The following is a 19,737-nucleotide window of genomic DNA, read 5'->3' as shown; positions in this document are numbered from 1 at the left end:
TGATATTGTGAAAACGCGAAGAGACATTGCGACACTGCGATACGACACTTGACATATTGAAGTGAAAATGCAATATTTCGTGCTTTAATAGACGACATTTCGTGGATATCATGACATTGCATTTGAAATTATCACCGTCGTTTGCGATTGTCGGGTGTCACTTCGTAATATCGCTATGTCATTTCTCGTTGTCGTGTGTCGACAATGCAAACGTGACGGCGACATTATGAATAGCCCCAACAGGATTCCGTACACTTGGGCTATCGTTTATTTTATCTATCGGTCCCAAAAGGTTCATTTTTTAAAGATTTATATCTTTTGTGTGTTTGTATAAGGATTTTTCTTTTAGTTTAGAACAATGAAAATAGGTCGAACTAAATCAATGTATATGTTTTTTATTTGTATAAATAATGATTTTATGACTTACCACGATATTACACATATAGTATAAATGTTCTCAAAAGTTCAAAAATTCGCTGTAAAAATGAATAAAAAAAAATCCACATAACCTACAAATTAACCATACTGTACCATTCTCTCTTAAACATTGTTTTGCTGCATTGATTTCATTCTTTGGTAAAATAAGGTTTTGACATGAAAATATATATAACATTTAATTGAACTGGACCTAAATTTTGGGTTTGAATTTTAGTTATTTCTCTTCACATGGACAAGGGAAAGCTATTCAAAGAGATAAATTAGACACTATACGAACAAAACCAAGATTGTAAGAAGTTAGTCATTGACTATATGTAGCCTGGAGTTTCTTCCCCTTACACTACTGTCCGTAGTAAATGTAGACAGGGAACCAACCTAAGACTGATGTCACAACTGACAATGACTCCGTCTTAGTAGGGTTATTGTTTATTTGATCGCTGCTTGGTCTCACAATACAATTCATTTCAAAATAGTTTGATATTTCTGGTATTTTGCGCATTTGTCTCTTAGCTGTGAGCTTGAAAAGAGGTTAAACTAAATCCACATGTACGTAGATGTCTTATATTTGTATAGATGATGATATTTATAACTTATACAATGTATTATAATGTTTAAATTGTCTCAAAATTTCATATATTCACTGTGAAAAGGAAACCCGAAACAAATGTAAATGACACAATCGAACAACTCGCAGGTTTGCTTGACTGTAACAATTTATTGACGTTACTATAATTTAAGTCATCGTCCTCAAACCAAAACGGCCAAAGCAGATACATTAACATTTAAATAAGATAATGTGTATAATCTGATTGACAACAACAAATACATGCACAAAGAAACATCAATACATGTCAAACCGGTTTCAATTTCAAATGGTTTTATTCTTTCTACTCGAATACATGGACGCAGATGCAATGACGACACAATCTTTTACCCACTGTATACAGTATTGAAATAATAAAAAACGACGTTAATTTAAGTTCAGTCTGCAGTCTTTACAATGAATGTCAATGTTGTGTCTTTTTTCGTTGATGAGTTTTAATGACGTTTTTTTATATGAGCTATAAATAATTATTGATATTTTGCCTTAAACTTATTGCTAAGATATGACAAAAAGTAAACGTGTAGGGCTGTAAGTAGAAATGAGAGTATACGAGATAAATCAATCTCAATCATCTATTCATTCGTTAGTCTTTTAACAAGATTGTCTTGTTAAATTATCTCGATTTGGATTTTAAATACAAACTATTAAACCTATATTATGAAAAGAGTTATGTCATATATACATATAAGTACAAATACATTCAAGATAAATAAGTGCGGCATCATAATATTAAGCAATGACTCAAGGAAGAAATAAGCCAACTTACAAACTTAATAATTTGATGAACAAAAGTAGTTTAACAATGTTTTTTTTTATCATTTGGTTTTTTGTTTACCAAAACAATTTTATGAACTAACCTGGCAAATACTTGCATTTGTAAACATATATTATGTCTCCGCAACCACTAACAATAAGTCTACATCTTTCTCTGTCGAAACATATATGATACGGAAATAAAATACTTAATTGCAGGTCATCTACAGTCCGATGTTTTTTTCCATTATAATCTAGCTGATGAAGATTGTTTGTTTTATCTGATGCAAGAACAATACCTTCACAAGCAATACATATATCAAGTATGCTAAACTTGTCCAATTGTGAACTGAATATATGATTTCCTTTGGCATCTATTGTAGTTAGAACTGTATCTGTACTTTTTTTTGTACTTAAGTAGATTCGCTCACCATTGTCACTTATAGCAATTGAGGGACTGTCGATTATGTCCGGATAATGATAGAGAACTTGTTTTTGTGTACAGTTTTTGTCATATTTGTAAACTGTGTCTCCACTGTAAATATAGAGTGTGTCACCGTGACAAGCTAGATCGAAACATTGATGATCTAGCGTCACTAATTGTGTTAGGTTTATCTTACCTGACACATTCACGTACTGTATGGATTTGCTTCTTGAACTAGCAACAGCTATATCTTTGCCTATATAACATACAGAACAGATAAATTCAGGTACATCACAGTGACTTATAACCTTGTAAGAACTGTCCAATTTCTTCAGTTTTTCATTCCCATTATCAGCAAGGAAAACTTCACTATTAGGAAGCATACACACACTAGTGATATCACACTCAAATTGATCATTTTTATCTCTATTTTTCAAAGTATTATCTATCCTAACGTTATAAGCTCCTTTTAAACTTTTGATGGCTAGACGACGTTTCTGGTCATCATAAGACCTTTCAGATGTTACCTGTTTTATTCCATGACATGTGCTGTATAAAAAAGAAAAAAAAAACAACATTATTTTATTGACACAATGTTCATTGTGATTATGAATACAAACAATATTACATACAAAATTTTTGACAAACACTAGCATTACAATAATCTAGCATTTAGCAAAAACTTCTATTGTCTTTTACACTGGTTTAAATGATATGACTTTAATAATAGACATTTAATAACACGGATCATGTTTCATTATGATGTGTATATATGTTGTGAATATGTTGTGTATATATAAATTGTATCAAAGGACCTTTCTGGAGAAAATGTGTCACGGTTAAATCGTATACATATATATGCACAGTGCGTTAACTGGACTGCAGGTATAAGTTACCCGCACTGCAGAGCATGCCCATTGATTGGTTCATTTTGTCTGGGGTTTACATATTGTGACGACGAGGAAAGTGAAAGCGATAGAAATATCATATTCAGATGCTCGTTCATTAGTTCCTTTATTCTGGGGTTTCATATTGTGACATCAGAGAACGTGCTTTTATTTTTAACTATGATACAAAAGAGAAAGAACATCAAAACACTCGGTAATCTGATATTTACTCGGGGACTACGCCCCCTCGTACAAATCAGATAGCCTCGTGTTTCGATGCTCTATCTTTTACCTGATTATACATTGTAATTATGTATTTCAGCTGTGGCCCACTTGGAAGATCGGAACACCGAATATGTAAGCCTTGTTAAATAAAGGCGTTATTCACTTACTTACAAACAACGGGTTAACTTCAAATAAAATTAACTATATTAAACGTATAGATAATATAATCATTAATAGTGTGTACGTTAAGATTTGTACAAAGGCACTAACTATAGAAAGGAATATCCGCAAATATATTCTGACATTATAACTTGATAACTTTAAAGGGACTCCACTGAGGTTTTTACCGTGAAGGGACCGAAAATATTTTTTAAGATTTTTGTATAAGTAGATGTATGTCTAGAAAATCTCATGCACAAAATTTCAAATCATTAACTCACTCCATTTCCCAGAAATAATCAATTTTATTTTGGAAATTCGCCCTATAAATGAAAACCGTTTAAACGCTATTCACTCAAATCGGCCAAAAATGCATAAAAATCGATTATAAATTTAATAAAGTGTAGATATTTATATATTATCTATTGCTTGGTTTCAAAATTAAATGTATCAGTTGATTTAATAAAGAATTTCAAAATCTATTATTTAAGGCTATTGGACCTCAGTGGAGTTCCTTTAAATTACTATTCGAATATCAATGCTGTTTCCTGATTAAGTAATTAATATCTAATATTTTAATATAATATAATATTACTATGATTTCTTCCTCTCGAGCGGCATCGGTGCCTATGTAAGTATAAACCAGCTAGATCGGGTGTAAATCGGTTCATAATTATATAATATATCCGTCATTACTGGAAAGAATAAGTGCAATCTATTCTAAAATAAGAATGCATATATAACAAAGTTTATTAAACCATTGTTGAAGGTACATTTGTATACATGTGCCCGAAATAAACAAACATTAAATGTACATATACTCAAGTTTGATAGAAAGAAAGCGGTTATATAAAAAGGTATGTACGAAAAAAGCTTGCACCCTTACTTACATAAGATATATTTCCGAGTTCATGCATACACATTCGTTAAAAATGTATATGCATGTACAGAGACGGCCTGCACTTTTATATTATAGATCTATCACTTTCGTATAAAATTGTATATTCCACCCTGACAAAACAAATTAGCCATAACTTCAAAAATGTTGAAAATAGTTAATAAGAAAAAAAAAATAAACAAAAAACAACTGGACATACGCTGTCTCGATCTTACAACACGTAGGGCATTTAGATATAACATACCCTTAGTTTACCCTACTTTGCTATAACGGTCAGTGCAACTTATTCATAGTAACAAGATTAAGTTAATCATATCTTACTGCACATATCTCACGGAATTTACCAATCACTTATCGAATATTAAATATTCTGTGAGTTGACCGTATAATCAGTATGGAATTGACAGGTTAATAACATCAAACAGTATATAGCGTTGAAATATAAGTTTATTCAGACCTCCGCCCATACACGTGACTACATAAAATAAATATTAACACAATAGCATATTGTCATGGCAGCTTGTTAGATAAATATTACATCATATAATAAACATGAGAGTTGTACGTATAAAGTACTAAGTGGATATTTTTTCGTTTCATTTTGAAATATGGAATACATTTTTCACGAAACATGATAAAATGACACATATTTGCACGAGCAAGGACGGCGAGTGAAAATATGTGGCATTTTAACGAAAAACTTTTTATTTAATTCCATTATCAAAGAGAATGATAAAACCCCTTACTAGCTACGCAACTGCAATTGTAGCGCAGTAATATATTGTTTTGACTGATTTTGCACGCGCTGTTTGTCGCTATATTGTGACGTAAAAGTAAAGTAAGTAATTGCATTTTATAGTCTAAGTTTCATGCTTACGCACGTTCACCGACTTTACAGCTAATACCCCTGGTCATCGGGCTACTGGTATATATCTATCAACCTCCCTGGGGAGTCCTATAACTCCGCTTAGTGCAGCCGACACTTTGGCGCAACGGAATTATACCACCCTCGCAGGTACCCATTTACACCTGGGTGAAGTGAAGCAATCGCAGGTAAATTTCTTGCTCAAGGAAATTAGCAGTGCCCCTGGTGGGGTTCAAACCAAGGACCTCTCGATCCCTAATCGCGCGTCTTACCACTGGACTACTGCTCCTGTTAACGTCACCTAAACAACTCCTTAAACGTCTGTACAGCGGTATTAAATGACTGATTTAAAGATATTGGTGTTTGGATTTATTTTCTTAAAATATTTCCCTTAAAATAAATATGAGTTTAGACACCGCCCACTTTCATATTTATATTTCATATTTATTTTTGAAATATATATGACTGATACAGCACCATATTTCATGGGTAAAATTTAAAAAAGGATATATTGTCATAGCAGCATTTAAGCCATTTTTAAAAAAAAAAAAACATGTAATTGCGTAATAAAATTAAGCACCAAACATAAAGACATTTAAGATATAAATTCATTACGCAGTCTAAATGCATAATATAAAAGCATTGATAAGTTTCGTATTGTCTTAACATTTTGTTTGACAGTGATAAGTTAAACTTATGATTATTTGGATGTTACTTTTTTTGGTACATGTATATATTGTTGACGTAAATGTTCAGTTCATATAAAGCACGCTAATGTTAGCGTTACACTATAGGCGCGTCAATGAAAAATGACTCTTTATAACTGTTTACCTTTCTTATTCTATGTATGTGACAAATATAATATTATATTCGTGTAGATTCAATACTAAATTTATTGAACTCGTTGAATAAAACAATATTATGCTCGCCAGAGGCTCCCATAATAATTATGTTGTTTTTTTCAACTCTTTAAAAAATTTCAATTTTTAACAAACACTCATGCCATATATTCTATTTATGAGAAATAAATTGTACATTCTCAAGAAAAAAACAAATTTGAAACAATTATCATTTTTATCATATTCAAAAAGATTTAATAGCTGATAATACGAATTAAGATAAAAGATTCCGATTCAAATTTTATCATAAATAATTATTTTTAATTCATATAAGAAAAGTGCCTTATTAAAGAAAACTTGGCCGATACTCATTTCAAAAAAAAAAAAAAAAAAAAAAAACTGGCAGAATTTCAGATATAAAAGAATTCACGTATTACTCTGTTAACTCTTAAATAAAAAACTATTTAAATGCTGGGATTTGTCGATTTGAAAATGTTTTATTTTTGGTTTACGGCGTACTGGTCAACACAGTTTAGGTCATATTGCGCCAAAACAGAAAGGAATCATTTTGGTTAACCTCGGTTGTTTTAATCTTCACTGCAGTGACAAGGGTCAAACCACATCACCTTCTGAATAAAACAACTCCAGTAATTCGAAATCATTTAGTCGCTCACTGTACCTGTAGACCAAATGTGATTTCGGCCAATTGCTATAACAAGAAGACTTATTATTCTGCCAACACTCGAATTTTTATCAAAGGTGATGACTATATTATGTTTCATTCGTCTTATAAATAAACCAAATAAATTTAAATTATTTCAATATGCTAAAATAGGAATCAAAATGTCGGATCAATTAAAGTTGTTTTGTCGTATGAAAGAGGTTTAACTATTGCCGACATTTTTGTTTTCATTAGTCATATTTTACCAAAAATCGGATAATTAGATATTTCTCAATTATAAATCTATTTCAGAGATAAACAGATCCTTTATGGCAGGTGGAAATATTTCAAATAAAAGGTATCGAATGAATTTTTTAGTCAAACTTTACTTTTTCTATTTTTTTAAGTAATTTAAGAGAAATCAAACTTAAATGTTTTTGATAGATAAGTTAACAGTCATTGTTGCACGCTTCTAAAATTTGTTTGTTTAATACGATACCTTTTGTACCATATTAACCACTATAAATAACTGATTGTAAGAAATGTATAATTACCCATGTCTTGATTCCCTGCATGCTGTACAAAAAAACGTGTCATGGTCAGGACAATAGAGAGTACATTGTGTATTTTGATGCTCGGCACAAGTCATAGTTCTGGTTACGTCAGTAAAATCTGAAGACAGTAGATTTACGCTTTCAAATATTTGTACATGTTTTTGTGTTTACAGAATAAAAAATATCAACCTATCAAGTTTTTCAATAATCCTTACATATTTTAACGATATTGCGCAAAAGATTTTTTAAATAAATTTTGATTAAGACCTTCATTTAAAACTTTTAATATGCATTGATTACAAAATACAGAATACACTGTTAAATATTAAATATATCATATATCATTATTATTCATATTTAACTTACGAAGCCGTTGTTTTACTCTCTCTATGCCATTTGAAGAGCAATTGGCAATTATGTCATGCGATTCAATGTCACATTGCACAAGTAACCATCGTCTAAGCGCAAACAGTTCTTGTTGAAATTCGTTACTGATGATAGATTTAAGAAACTCTTCCATGGCCTTCGAACTTGGGCAGTTGATTTGTATGTCTGTTGACGATTGGTCAGTGGGAAAAATATCAACGATACGGCATTTCTTTATGGCCTTGATGAAATCTACGAGGTGATAGACTGGTGTATCAGTTGATCTTTCATCAAAAGACGAACCAGTCATATCATCGTTATCTTTAATATAGTCTCTCATTACTTCATAAATTCGTTGATTCCCTTCAGCACTTTTTTCACCATTTTTAGCAATAACATTTATCTGTAGATCAAGCAAGAATTGCTCTGAAAAAAAACAACAAACATTATACATGTAGAGAATCAATGCACGGTTTAACGTGCATCAAAATATGCAGATATTAATGCACACTCAAATTGCATGTGTATTAGCTTTTTTCTCAAATAAGATACATTTCGTTCCGTTATTTTTTTCCACATAAATGTAACACAGGTTTCATCATGCTTTCCCTTTTATATCCGTTATACATGGCGCCCTGAGTAATGCATAAAGTGCATGCTTGCGTAATTATATCGGTAAAACATGTTTCCGTCTTCGTTTATATATACCTACGTGCGCAGTTTCTATGTAAGAACAACAAGGGAAGTTAGAGAATTAGTATTTTAAATATGAATTATTGATATTAGTAAATGTATTTCAAGTATAGCTAGTTCAACAGTCAACTTACTTTAGTAACATTCTTATTTAAGTCCTTAAACAAGTAAATGTATAAAATAACAATAATGTTCTTAATGTTTTTTCCTTTTGTCATCTTTTCAATGTTAACAAAACTTTATTGATAAGAGCTGTGAATTCACAGGGTTTTAAGTATTTTTTCATTATGTACCTTTAAGACTCTTTTGTTTTCCCGCAGATCTAAGATTTAGCATAAGCTGAAGCTCATTTTCTTTATCTGTTAATAAAAATACAACTCAGGAAATTACGAAAATTTATGTAAATAATATTCAATAATGCTTAACAGAATATATGCGAGTAATTCGACATGTATATGATGGGAAGAATACATTTAAGACCAAATATTTGACAAGTTATTTTCTACATGAACAACACTTGTTCGTAACTTTTAAACAACAACACTGTTTCTGTCCATATAAACAAGTCCGCTAAAAAAGAAAAAGTATGCAAACTCCGGAATGTTTTCTATTATAGGCAAAATAACTAAAGATATTAATTGATTATTCTTTCACAAGCAAGACGTTTTTTTAGAAATTTGATATTCTTTTGATTTTTTTATAGAAATAAATACATTTTTCTTAAGGAAATTTTTCTTGCATGACCTCATTTCTATAAACTTTTTATAGTGTCAAATCCTAAAACACCCCTTTTTGAAATATGTCTATTTAAACATCATTTTATTTCAAAGTCTGATTCTTTTTCTAGCTTCATTTTTTTAATTCTTCTTTCTCTTTGTAGCTATTTATACATTTTGTACGAGTATATCAGTATAACATATGTTAAAAACATTATGTCAATTTTGCATTATGTTACTGTTTTGTCAAATCCAACAGTTCATAAAAAGGAACCAAATTATGAATTTGTGCAATTTAAGGGAATAAAACTAATTCTTTTCAAACGGATACAGGATTTTTTAACTACACTGTTACGTATCTCGATAATACTTATGTTTAAATCATGGTCTTATGACCAAGTAGAATTAGGATAAACTCTTATTAGTTTCAATTAAAACTTAAAGACAAACCTTTTATCTGTTGTTCTATCAGTTGAAGTTTCAATTCATGCTGAAGAAAGAAAAGTTTAAAGTGTTACATTATATATATTATTCGAATCATGTGCATATCGTACACAAACATGACGAAGAAGAAACTTCATTTTAGTTATATTTATTTTGGTAATTTTCATTTAATTCCTAATTGTCTAAGACCCATTATAATATTGACGGAACACTGGATACCACCGTCCAAATACTACCTTTGATTACCTTAAATAGAATTCAGAAGATGACCGCAAAGTATATTTACGTAATAACACTTGCATGCCATTTAAAATTATATTCTTAACAATTACTCACGAATGTAATATTCGCCTCAGTGTATTCTTTAAGTTAAAGAAATCTAAACAAGGCTATATAATCAAGCGTGCATGATGGCTAACAGAAAGACAAGTGTTTACACCTCTTTCTCAGTAATGATTCATATACAATAGAAAGACTAACACCTTTAGAATCACAGTATTTTTCAAAGACCTTTTGAACTTATTATCCATTTTATGAGACTTAAAAATCAATATTGCCTTACTTTAAAATTGCCTTACTTTATCGGTCGTAAAAGCATGTTCTAACAATACTCATATGCATTAGTTAAAAAACTTGCCTGTTTTTGTGCTGTTTGGTATTTCTCTTCTAATCTAGACATCCCATGCTCTCTTAGTTCTCTCACCTCCTGTTCAAGGTTTATCTCAATCTGGTTTTGTTGCACCTGTAAGAAATTTATGATAGGACTTCGGTCCGTAAACTCATTTGAAGAATGATGTCATAACAAAAATATCAGAATGCATATTGGGCCCTTGAAAGCAAAGAAGTAATACATGGTAAGGTCTAAATAAACTTTCAGTTACCAGGTTAAATCTTTTTACAACACATTGCCGACTTTTTAACATGTAATAAGCTTTGTTGAACATTTTTTATCATGTATTCTTGCAATCTTTTTAATACTCAAATAATAGTCTGTGTATATGTGTGAAAAGCCAAAAAGTAACGAGCTTACCTTTGCAAGAGGATACAGAGTGATTCATTACAGTGTTAGAACAGATAAAGAGATTGAACTTACTATTATAGTCTATAATGTGCCTACAATTATAGTCATTAATGTTTTTACTACTTTAGACAATAATGTACTTACTAACATACGCAATAAAACGTTTTAACACTTATGCAAAGGGACCTGAACGTACTATTTTATTTATATCATACATCTGTTACAAAATAACAAGTAGTAAACATTAAGAATTTGCTTAAGTATGATGTGCACCAAATATTACAAATTTGATTAATATATTATTAATTTAGATTGAAATTAAGAACCAATAAAATGTATCCCAAATCGGCTTATCTTGTCTTTATAATTACTACATTACTCTTATAGGTTAATTACCATATCTAGTAAATGTAATGCGTGTGCAACGCCGGGGTTCCCTGTCAGGGGTGTATTGCCATGTTTGTCTTTGATTTCTACTACTTCCTTAAACGTTATACTATATAATTCCAATAGCAGTATTACCATATCTAGTAAACGTAATGCTTCTTCTACGCCTGGCTCCCCTTTCAAAGGTGTATAACCATGTTTGTCCTTGATTTTTAGTACTTCTTTGAACATTATTATAAACGTTTTTAGTTGAGTTTCAGATAGTTCATAGTTTGGACTGTGAAGAATATCATTCCTCGCTTCCCTTGCCTGTAAAAGAAACACTTCAGTATCTAAAGTCTAATATTAATGTGTTGCTAAAATACTTAACTTATAGATTAATCAATTTTAAAACCAATTCGAAAAGACTGTTATATACTTGCATAATAAAGGCTTACTATACATGTTTATACAATTTTCAATTGAAATTACATACAACAATAAGTGATTTCTGTGGAGAAGATGTGTACCTTTGTAAACGCATCTATTTTCCCATCGATGGTAACCCCTCCAAGCATTGTTTCTATATCAATGTTGTTTATACACATACTGAGTAAACCGGAGCAGTCGACATCTTTAGCTGATCGCTTGCATTTGTAGCCAGTTGTATTAACAAAGCATGTAGCAACACTCCACGCATCACTGCTCCATTTTTGGATATCTGTATTTGTGAATAATGGATTTTGAAAGCGATGTTTATAAACTATTTGATTATAAACGTTGCCACAAAATCCCCCGTTTGGACACATTTGTCTTGACTTCTGTTTCTGACCTTTGGTACATAAACATTGATGTTTTCTTTGTCGTGGGCATTGATCTTGTTCATGTGGAAGAAGACTTTCCTCTGTACAAGTGCTGCAGGAGTTTCCAAATTTTTTCATTAGATCATTATGTTGTTTGCAAACAGCCTTGTCGGAAAAACCTTCTAAACCTATTTTTAAATATTTTAACGCTAGAGCTCCTCTCATCCAGTTTCTGTACAATTCTTGTGTTATCTGTTTTCTGTGGATAAGGTCAGTTTCCACTAAAATAAATTGAAGAAAATTGCACCAATGATTTTCTGGTATCTGGAAAATCGGTATGAAATTAAATGCATTGTTTGCTTTTAAAATTTACAAGCTTTTACCCAAACCAATTGAATAAAATTAACGACTTTTATGTAAAGGACCTGTTAGAGATTTACACAAACTATACAAATAGTGTTGGTATTACAAAAACGAAGATAACATTCATATATGTTGACCTTGTATTTGAACTGTTGTTTTAGATGAGACATTCCCAAAGTCAACTGTATATTCTCCCTCGTCCTCTAATGTTACATTCGTGATAATCAATTTGTGTGTAGAGCCCTTTGCTTGTATAACCTTTCTACCAGATGATTGTAGTAGTTTCCCTTTGTGTCGCCAGATAGGTTTACTCGTAAGCAGTGTCACCTTACACTCTATATCAATGTTTTCATTTTCAATAACCTCAACCTTGACTGGGAAATGAACGACCACACTTAATGCTTCATCTGTTACAAAAGGATGACATAATGATAATTAAACGAATCATACTATTTTGTAATTCCTTTGATCATTGGATATTAAATCTAATATTGCAATGTATTAACAAATATACACATATTTGTATTGAAAATAAATCGTACATTAAACTGATTTATTGTATATCGCAATTATGAACTTAAAAAACCCAAAATTGTTATAAGCAGGATCTTTTTCGCGAATGTACACATACTTATGCTCACTAGTCCTTGTAACATAAATAACAACTATTATTTGGTAATGGAATAGACTGTTACTAATATTCATATTCGCCCATGTAAGTAAGCATACATTTATATTTCACTTGTAATTGCCATAGAAAGGTATGATAGTTTCAAAGCATTGAACAAGAACACAAGTTTTGTTGTTATAATTCGATTAAAGCATACCTATAACAGTAAGATCAGCTGATGTTGAAATATGGCCATATACACACGTATATTGACCCGTATCTTCCAATGATGCACGGGAAATCGCTAACCAGTGATTGCCATTCCTGCTCATGACCATTAAATTGTTTGAAATTTCAACCGGCTTGTAGTCTTTCCTCCACTCAACATTTTCATTTGTTGGAAGGTTAAGATTACAAGTCAAAATTGCTGAATCATTGATGTAGACATTTTTGTTCTGAAGTTCTTCAGTAAACATGTGGCCTGAAGTATATTGCGTTTTGTTTATAAGATTATAATTCAGTTATATCAAGTTATTGTTTATTATTACCCCTCACAATTTACGCAATGTTAATTTTCCATGGGCCACTGTGAGCTATTCATACTGTTAATGCAAGTGTACAGTGTAACAGTATAAAATCTGGTCACGTGGTTTATTTTCTTAAACAAAAATGGCCGCCATTCGTTTTCCAGTTTCAGCCTACTAGTATTATCTTTTGATGTTTACAACGAAGGGACAGCAATAGAAAGAATATTGAAAAACATTTTAGCTGTTTGCATTAAGAGTGCTTTACGCGCCTTAATTCTCTTTTGGATTAATCGTTGAATATTAAAAAAATAAACATTGATTTTAATTTCGTTTCTTCGGAAGTTATTGCATATCCGAATAACAAGCAGACGATTAAAGCATGCAAATGATTATTTAACGAATTTAACCAGTGGTGAAACATGGAAAGGTGTGATAGACAGATGTAGGATACCATCGTAATTTCGCATATGCACATTGTATAAAACTTTGGGAAGACTATTATAGATACAAGAGGATAAGATTTCACTAATCATAACCGTATAAATGGGGTTGTGTTTCGGTTTACAAATGTAACATAGCTAATTGTATGTTTATGGCTGGTAGATGTCATCATTCCCTTAGAGAATAAAAAGAAGAAAAAAAAAACATTTCAAGTTCACTTGTAACTTGCAAGGTAAAGGCAGTGAAGTTATTGTTACTCTTGATTAAATTTAGCTGGACTTTTCAGATCATTACAGTATTCTTTCGGGGTAATACAATAGATAACATGGGTTTGTGATGAACAGTAAAAATATCATCCCGAGAAAAATACTGTTACCCGAGGCGTTATATCGGGATGATATTTCAACTGTTATCCACAAACCCATATGTTATCTATACACTGTTCGTATCATTATCTAATTGAATACGATCTGATATTTTATGATATACTTTACATAAAACACATAATTCATAATTGTAAACTGAGCAGCGTCTTACAAAATTACTTAATGAAAATAAAATCGACAACAGCATAAACAAGAATAAGAGAATATCACTAAGAAGTACACATTAAGTAAGTAAATTCTCTTGATTAATCGTTCTATCCACGCCTGGTTCTGGTTCAAGAAGGTAAACTTTTGTTTTCACTTGCACTAACACTATAAGGGTAAATATGTATAACATTTATTCAAAGATAAAGTACAATGTATGTCATTTGATTGACCATGTATTGTATCAGTTGGACTCATGCCGCATATTAATTTAGAATATACACACAAGCATGCTCACATAATTTGATATTCGATCCTGGCAATCTAAAGCAATTATATCGCTATAGCCAAAGGGTAACACTATTTCAAAACTTGCATACAAACATGTTCATAAAGTAATGTGTTTGTATATACAAGATAACCATATGAATAAATTTAAAGTCATACTGTAACACAAATACTTACCATTTGTGCGTAACTTTTGATCATTCTCTTTGCCAGTGGTGTCATTCACTGTTTCGACATCTACTTCTTTTGCAATTTTAAGATGAGTTTTGATATCATTTGTCCGTGTTAGTTTGTCTATCTGTGGGTTGCTTAATTTCATTGATTTTGATTCAAACGAAAACATCATACGTTTACAAACAAGATTAGATTGGTCGTCTATGAGTGTTATCAACTCGAGTAATTGTTCGTGCAATAAATGTTCTTTCTCTTGGTAGGTATTGAATGTAAGGGAGGCACATTCGGTGTATTGTTCAATATCTTTCCTCTGATCATATATACATAGAATGGCTTTAACTTCTGGTTCAGTTAGATCAGATTTAAACAACACTAATATCACAGCGCATAATTGAAGAGTGTCCCACGTATCAATGTCGTCATTGACATCTTCTTCTTGAAATATTTGAAGATACTCTGTTTCGTACTGGGTCTTAAAGGCATCACTTTTCTCTTTTAACAAAATACCAATATCTTTTCCACATTTCTTCTCATCTCTTTTTATAACGGCCTTTAATGCGATTGGAGAAGCTTGTTCCAATAACAATAAATGCATCAGATAGTGTTCATGTCCTCGAGTTATTTCATTGCTCTGATGTAGCGTTAATTCAAATATATTTTTCTATTAATGAACTTCAAATTTATATTTGTAAATTCGTGCGACTTTCGTCGCTTATTGACTTTGTTTTACTCCATTTACTTTTATTTTAAGAAAATATATTGAAAATTACGGAAATGATAAATGATTGCTGTGATACTTTTGAAATTTGACACAATCAAATTAAAAAATAGTATTAAGATATGACAATGGTTTTCAATCAATTATAAAATGATTATACATAAAAATCGTCAATAAAGAAATGCCTAACAATAGTTAAAAAATATCCCTACGATATTCTATATCATCTGAAAACTAGAACAAATAAAGACAAATTATCAACAGATAATAAAGTTTATACCGATGATGGCAGCTCCATTTAGCTTTCTTTATTTTTTGTCCGTCGAGATGTTTTTCGTTCTTCTTCCTATTGTCCAGCATACAAAAATCTTGTCCACAAAGAAAAGACAATTATTCATACGTGCTTCATACAATATTTTATATAACAAAAAGTTTATTAATACTTTTGTGCTGTGCGCTTTTTGCATACTAGTATCAAGATTTCACAGCAATAATATAACATTTTGTACACAGTTATAGAAGTTATAAATCGTAAAAGCGAGGAAAAGGCATGCTTGTTTTCTGCTTCCATAGATTTTGATCAGTAGATTACAATGAACACGATAAAATGTTTTAAGGTGTCCTGGAATGAGGAAGATGTGATTAAGATTTTTTTGTTCGTAACGCGATCAGTTACTTCCGCCTACCTGATGAAGTAGGAATGTCACAAGTGAAGTTTGTTGATCTAGATTTCAGTTATACTCATATGTAAATATTCGCTAACACAACAAAGCATCTATTTATTGTACTATGTTATTTAGCGTGTTAAGCAAGATTTTGTTGTGAACGAAGATTATGTAAAAAGACATTTCACATTGTAGTTTCTATAAAAATGTTATTAAAATGTTATTGCTTCATACAATAGTCAAATTAAAAAAAAAAACTTCCATTATTCGAGTTAATACAGCGGCACAGAGATGATGTGAGTGTTTTAAATTATCTCGTGCGCACGAGATACTATGTCGTGGACACGAGTTTCTAAGTCATGAGCACGAGGTAATAAAATCGTGCGCACGAGATACTATGTCATGGCCACGAGTTATTAAGTCGTCCGCTCGAGATAATTAAATGGTGCATACGATATACTTTTTTGTGGTCACGAGTTACTTAGTCACAGAAAAAGGACATTTGTGCCGCAAAATCTTGAAAAGGTAGAAAAATATACGCATCTGAAAATACCATAAGATAAGAATTACAATATAAAATAAAAAAAATATAAATTTTTTCATAGTAAACGTTTTTTTAATGATTTGCATAATAAAAATCATAAAAAAGAACGTTCTTTAAACTGATAATGAACGTTTTTGTGATTATAAAAGTATTAAGTATTCATCACATACCTGTAATGAAATGCTCTAACGAGACTCACTCGTGGGGCATCTAAAGTCGCACAATGATCAAATGTACGGCCGTTTGTGAGCTAGTCTGCTTTACAAGTTTTATGTTAAGCTTGTGTAATGTTCACAAACAGTTGGAAAATAAGATTTGTATGAAAATTATATACCAATCTAAAAGGTACCATGTGTGCGTTACATAGAAAATTGTGAGTCAAAAACAAATGCCTAAAATTAGGACTGGAATAAGACTGTATTTAGAAGCGTGTCAAGAAAATCTATATTAACTCTTGTATATCATTATACTTAATGTACAATCCGAATGAAGTTTGAAGTGCCTAATTTATTCTGTAACAAGTATGTCTCGCACTACTAACGTTACGTGACTTGCGGAGAGTTTTCTTTGTTTCTGTTCAGTTAAAAGAAGAAGACAGTGTTGGTAGCCGGAGAAATGGTGGTTTATATCAAAAACGTTGAATAAAAAAGGATTTTTACACAAACTAAATGTCATGAAAATGAAATGATTATAATTTTCACCTTTGTAATAAAGTACAAAATTTTATTAAAAAAATAATAGAAAATGTCATGTAAAGGAAATGCATGTGGATCAAAACTACAAACGTTCAAAATAGAGGATATTCTATTACTTTATGGTTTATTTTGTATTGGATATTATATAAGTTCACTTATAATTCTGGAACAGCACATTTATCATGTTCAAGTAGTGAAAAATAAACTTCGTTAGAACGCCCAAAACAACACAATTGTAAATGCTGTAGGCTTAGTTTGACTTAGCCAGTTCAGAAATGGTACTTGAAAATACAAGCAAACGTCCATGTTAACTTATTCCGACTTTAAGCATAATAAAATCCATGTATCTCTATCTTAAAAATATCCTTATTTTTACTTTCAATATTTCCCAATTCAAGCACAGGTAAAATATTCAAAGTGTGTTCTAATGTACTTTCCCAGATGAGTAATAAAACAAAAATAATGAGAACTTTTGGTAGTTTTGATACCGAACGTCATTAACTTTAATTCAACTTGCACTGAAATCAATTAGAAAAAGGAAGACTAAAATTGAAAATAACACAAAACTTACCATTGAATATACCAGACAAGATTATCCAATTAAATGAGCACGACTCTGTTACCGTGTAAGCTAGCTATTTTGTATCGACACATACTAATCAGAGCATGACTAAAATATAAAGATGTATGTGTGCAATATTGTAAAGTAATAACCCTTTTCGTTTTAAAACTATTATTTGTACCGCTTATAAAGTTTGAAGGAAGATGATATGATACAGGTTTAAACAGTAGGCCTGTGTTTTCTAGAAGGATTTCAAGATGCACACCGTCAAATATCTTTATCATGAACATTTTAGTTTCTAAAATAAGGAATATTAAACATTTCATTTTTATAGACAATTGCATGAAATACTTTACGGTAGTCCTTATGTATTTCTTCAATTGGTTACAGTCTTGCGCAAAATAAGGTTCCATTAGCAAAGTACTTTTATTTGTTGTTCTTTTAGACTTTTATACTTAAATTATATTGACTGACTTCTTAAATACATTTATAAATAGTGCCACAAACTGTACATCGCAATTTTCCGATCCTTTCGTTAATCTTCAGATAAGAACATCGAACTCTCCATAGGAAGAATGCGGCATAAACATGAAAACGAAAAGTAACTACTGTTTGGCAATATTGACCTGAGACTGATTAATTTTCGGGAGTTTTTTCGTTGGTTTTCGTAATTCATTACGATTTACCAATTAATTCTAATGATAGTATTGTACTCGATACTTTCAGTTGCAATATTATGACAAGTTGGCCTAATGGCAAACAGGGGGACATTGTTATCGCAAATATACAGACTTGAATCCTCAATAAACTATTTTTTTTAATTGTTTCACTATTATCTTTTAATTATTTTCAGCATTATTGGAAAAATAATCATTTGACTTTTTCCCTGTCTTTTTCTTTTAATCTCATAACTTATTAAATTATATTAGGTTTTGAACCTATTATATATTCAGATTGAAACTGAAAGTCTTAAATCATTGTTACTGAGGCTATTAAGGCAAGTAATGTGATATCAACTTTAAGTTTTGCATAAACTATGTTGAACATTATGCTATACTTTCAAAGATGTAAGATTTATTTCCGGATCCGATAATTAGCGACAAAAGGTCATTGACAAATCAAATGTCTGAGGTCAATATTACCACACTATAGATACTGGGAGGTGTTATTTAAGTAAGTATAAACTTATACATGTCTTTGTGAGTTTAGATACCACAAGTACAAATAACTACCTTGTCACCGATTTTCAAAAAAATTTCAGTCTCTTTTTTCTGATACCTAGCATAATTGTAATTGGCTCCACTTTTACTTTTCATATTTTTGTCTACGTGAAAGAATAATCAATTTATAAAACGTATTTTCTAATTCACAATCATTTTATATATAACTTGTACTTCTCTATCTTCCTGATAAATAAGATCTTACTTCTTCGCCTACCCTTCCCACTCGTATCACAACCCTATCTTTTTATTTAACTGTTAAATGAGGTGTACATTTCAAATTGCAAAGATCTATCCCCGCTTTATTTATATAATTATATATTTTTTTTTTTGGGGGGGGGGGATAAAATTGAGAACACCTATTACACTTTAAGATTCGTAAGATGATACAGATGTGTACCAACCTTCAACATGGTGAAACAATTTAACTTACTGCAATGCATATTTAGGTTAAACCTTTCTTAAAATTAAGTTTTGACATATATATTTATACATCCATGATAACATTGATACAGTAACTGTATATTAGTAATAAATCCTTGAAATATAGACTTAATTTAGTGTTTTAAAGGACGAGAAAATTAATACATTGTTGGACCTTAAACGAATGTTTGCAATGTTAATTTACTCCCCATGTACTGTTTGCGAGGAACCCTTTTTTTGGCAAATAAATTTTACTACAAT

General features: G+C 30.9%; 1 protein-coding gene across 1 annotated transcript; it reads right to left on the bottom strand.

Annotated features, from left to right (window-relative positions):
* Window positions 1-1,085: 1,085 nt before the first annotated feature.
* On the bottom strand, window positions 1,086-16,058 carry LOC132744723 (uncharacterized). Its single transcript, XM_060733503.1, has 12 exons — window positions 15,648-16,058; window positions 14,653-15,280; window positions 12,907-13,170; window positions 12,217-12,486; window positions 11,444-11,997; window positions 11,070-11,243; window positions 10,164-10,268; window positions 9,533-9,572; window positions 8,660-8,725; window positions 7,674-8,099; window positions 7,308-7,425; window positions 1,086-2,768 (listed from the first exon to the last, which is right to left on the bottom strand). The coding sequence occupies exons 1-12, from the start codon at window positions 15,663-15,665 to the stop codon at window positions 1,895-1,897; spliced, it is 3,537 nt and encodes a 1,178-aa protein (XP_060589486.1). The 5' UTR covers window positions 15,666-16,058; the 3' UTR covers window positions 1,086-1,894.
* Window positions 16,059-19,737: the final 3,679 nt, after the last annotated feature.

This window comes from Ruditapes philippinarum, unplaced genomic scaffold (assembly GCF_026571515.1).
Source record: "Ruditapes philippinarum isolate M1 unplaced genomic scaffold, ASM2657151v2 ctg6411_1_1_1_1, whole genome shotgun sequence".
In the NCBI taxonomy this organism is placed as follows: domain Eukaryota; kingdom Metazoa; phylum Mollusca; class Bivalvia; order Venerida; family Veneridae; genus Ruditapes; species Ruditapes philippinarum.
The sequence above is the reverse complement of the archived record's forward strand: the minus strand, read 5'-3'. Positions and strand labels throughout refer to the sequence as shown.

Coding starts and splice junctions, on each gene's coding strand:
- LOC132744723 (XM_060733503.1), bottom strand. Junction 13,171..14,652: donor TCAAAAGTTACGCACAAATG/GTAAGTATTTGT, acceptor AATATACTTCAG/GCCACATGTTTACTGAAGAA. Junction 8,100..8,659: donor AAAACAAAAGAGTCTTAAAG/GTACATAATGAA, acceptor GTTTTTTTTCAG/AGCAATTCTTGCTTGATCTA.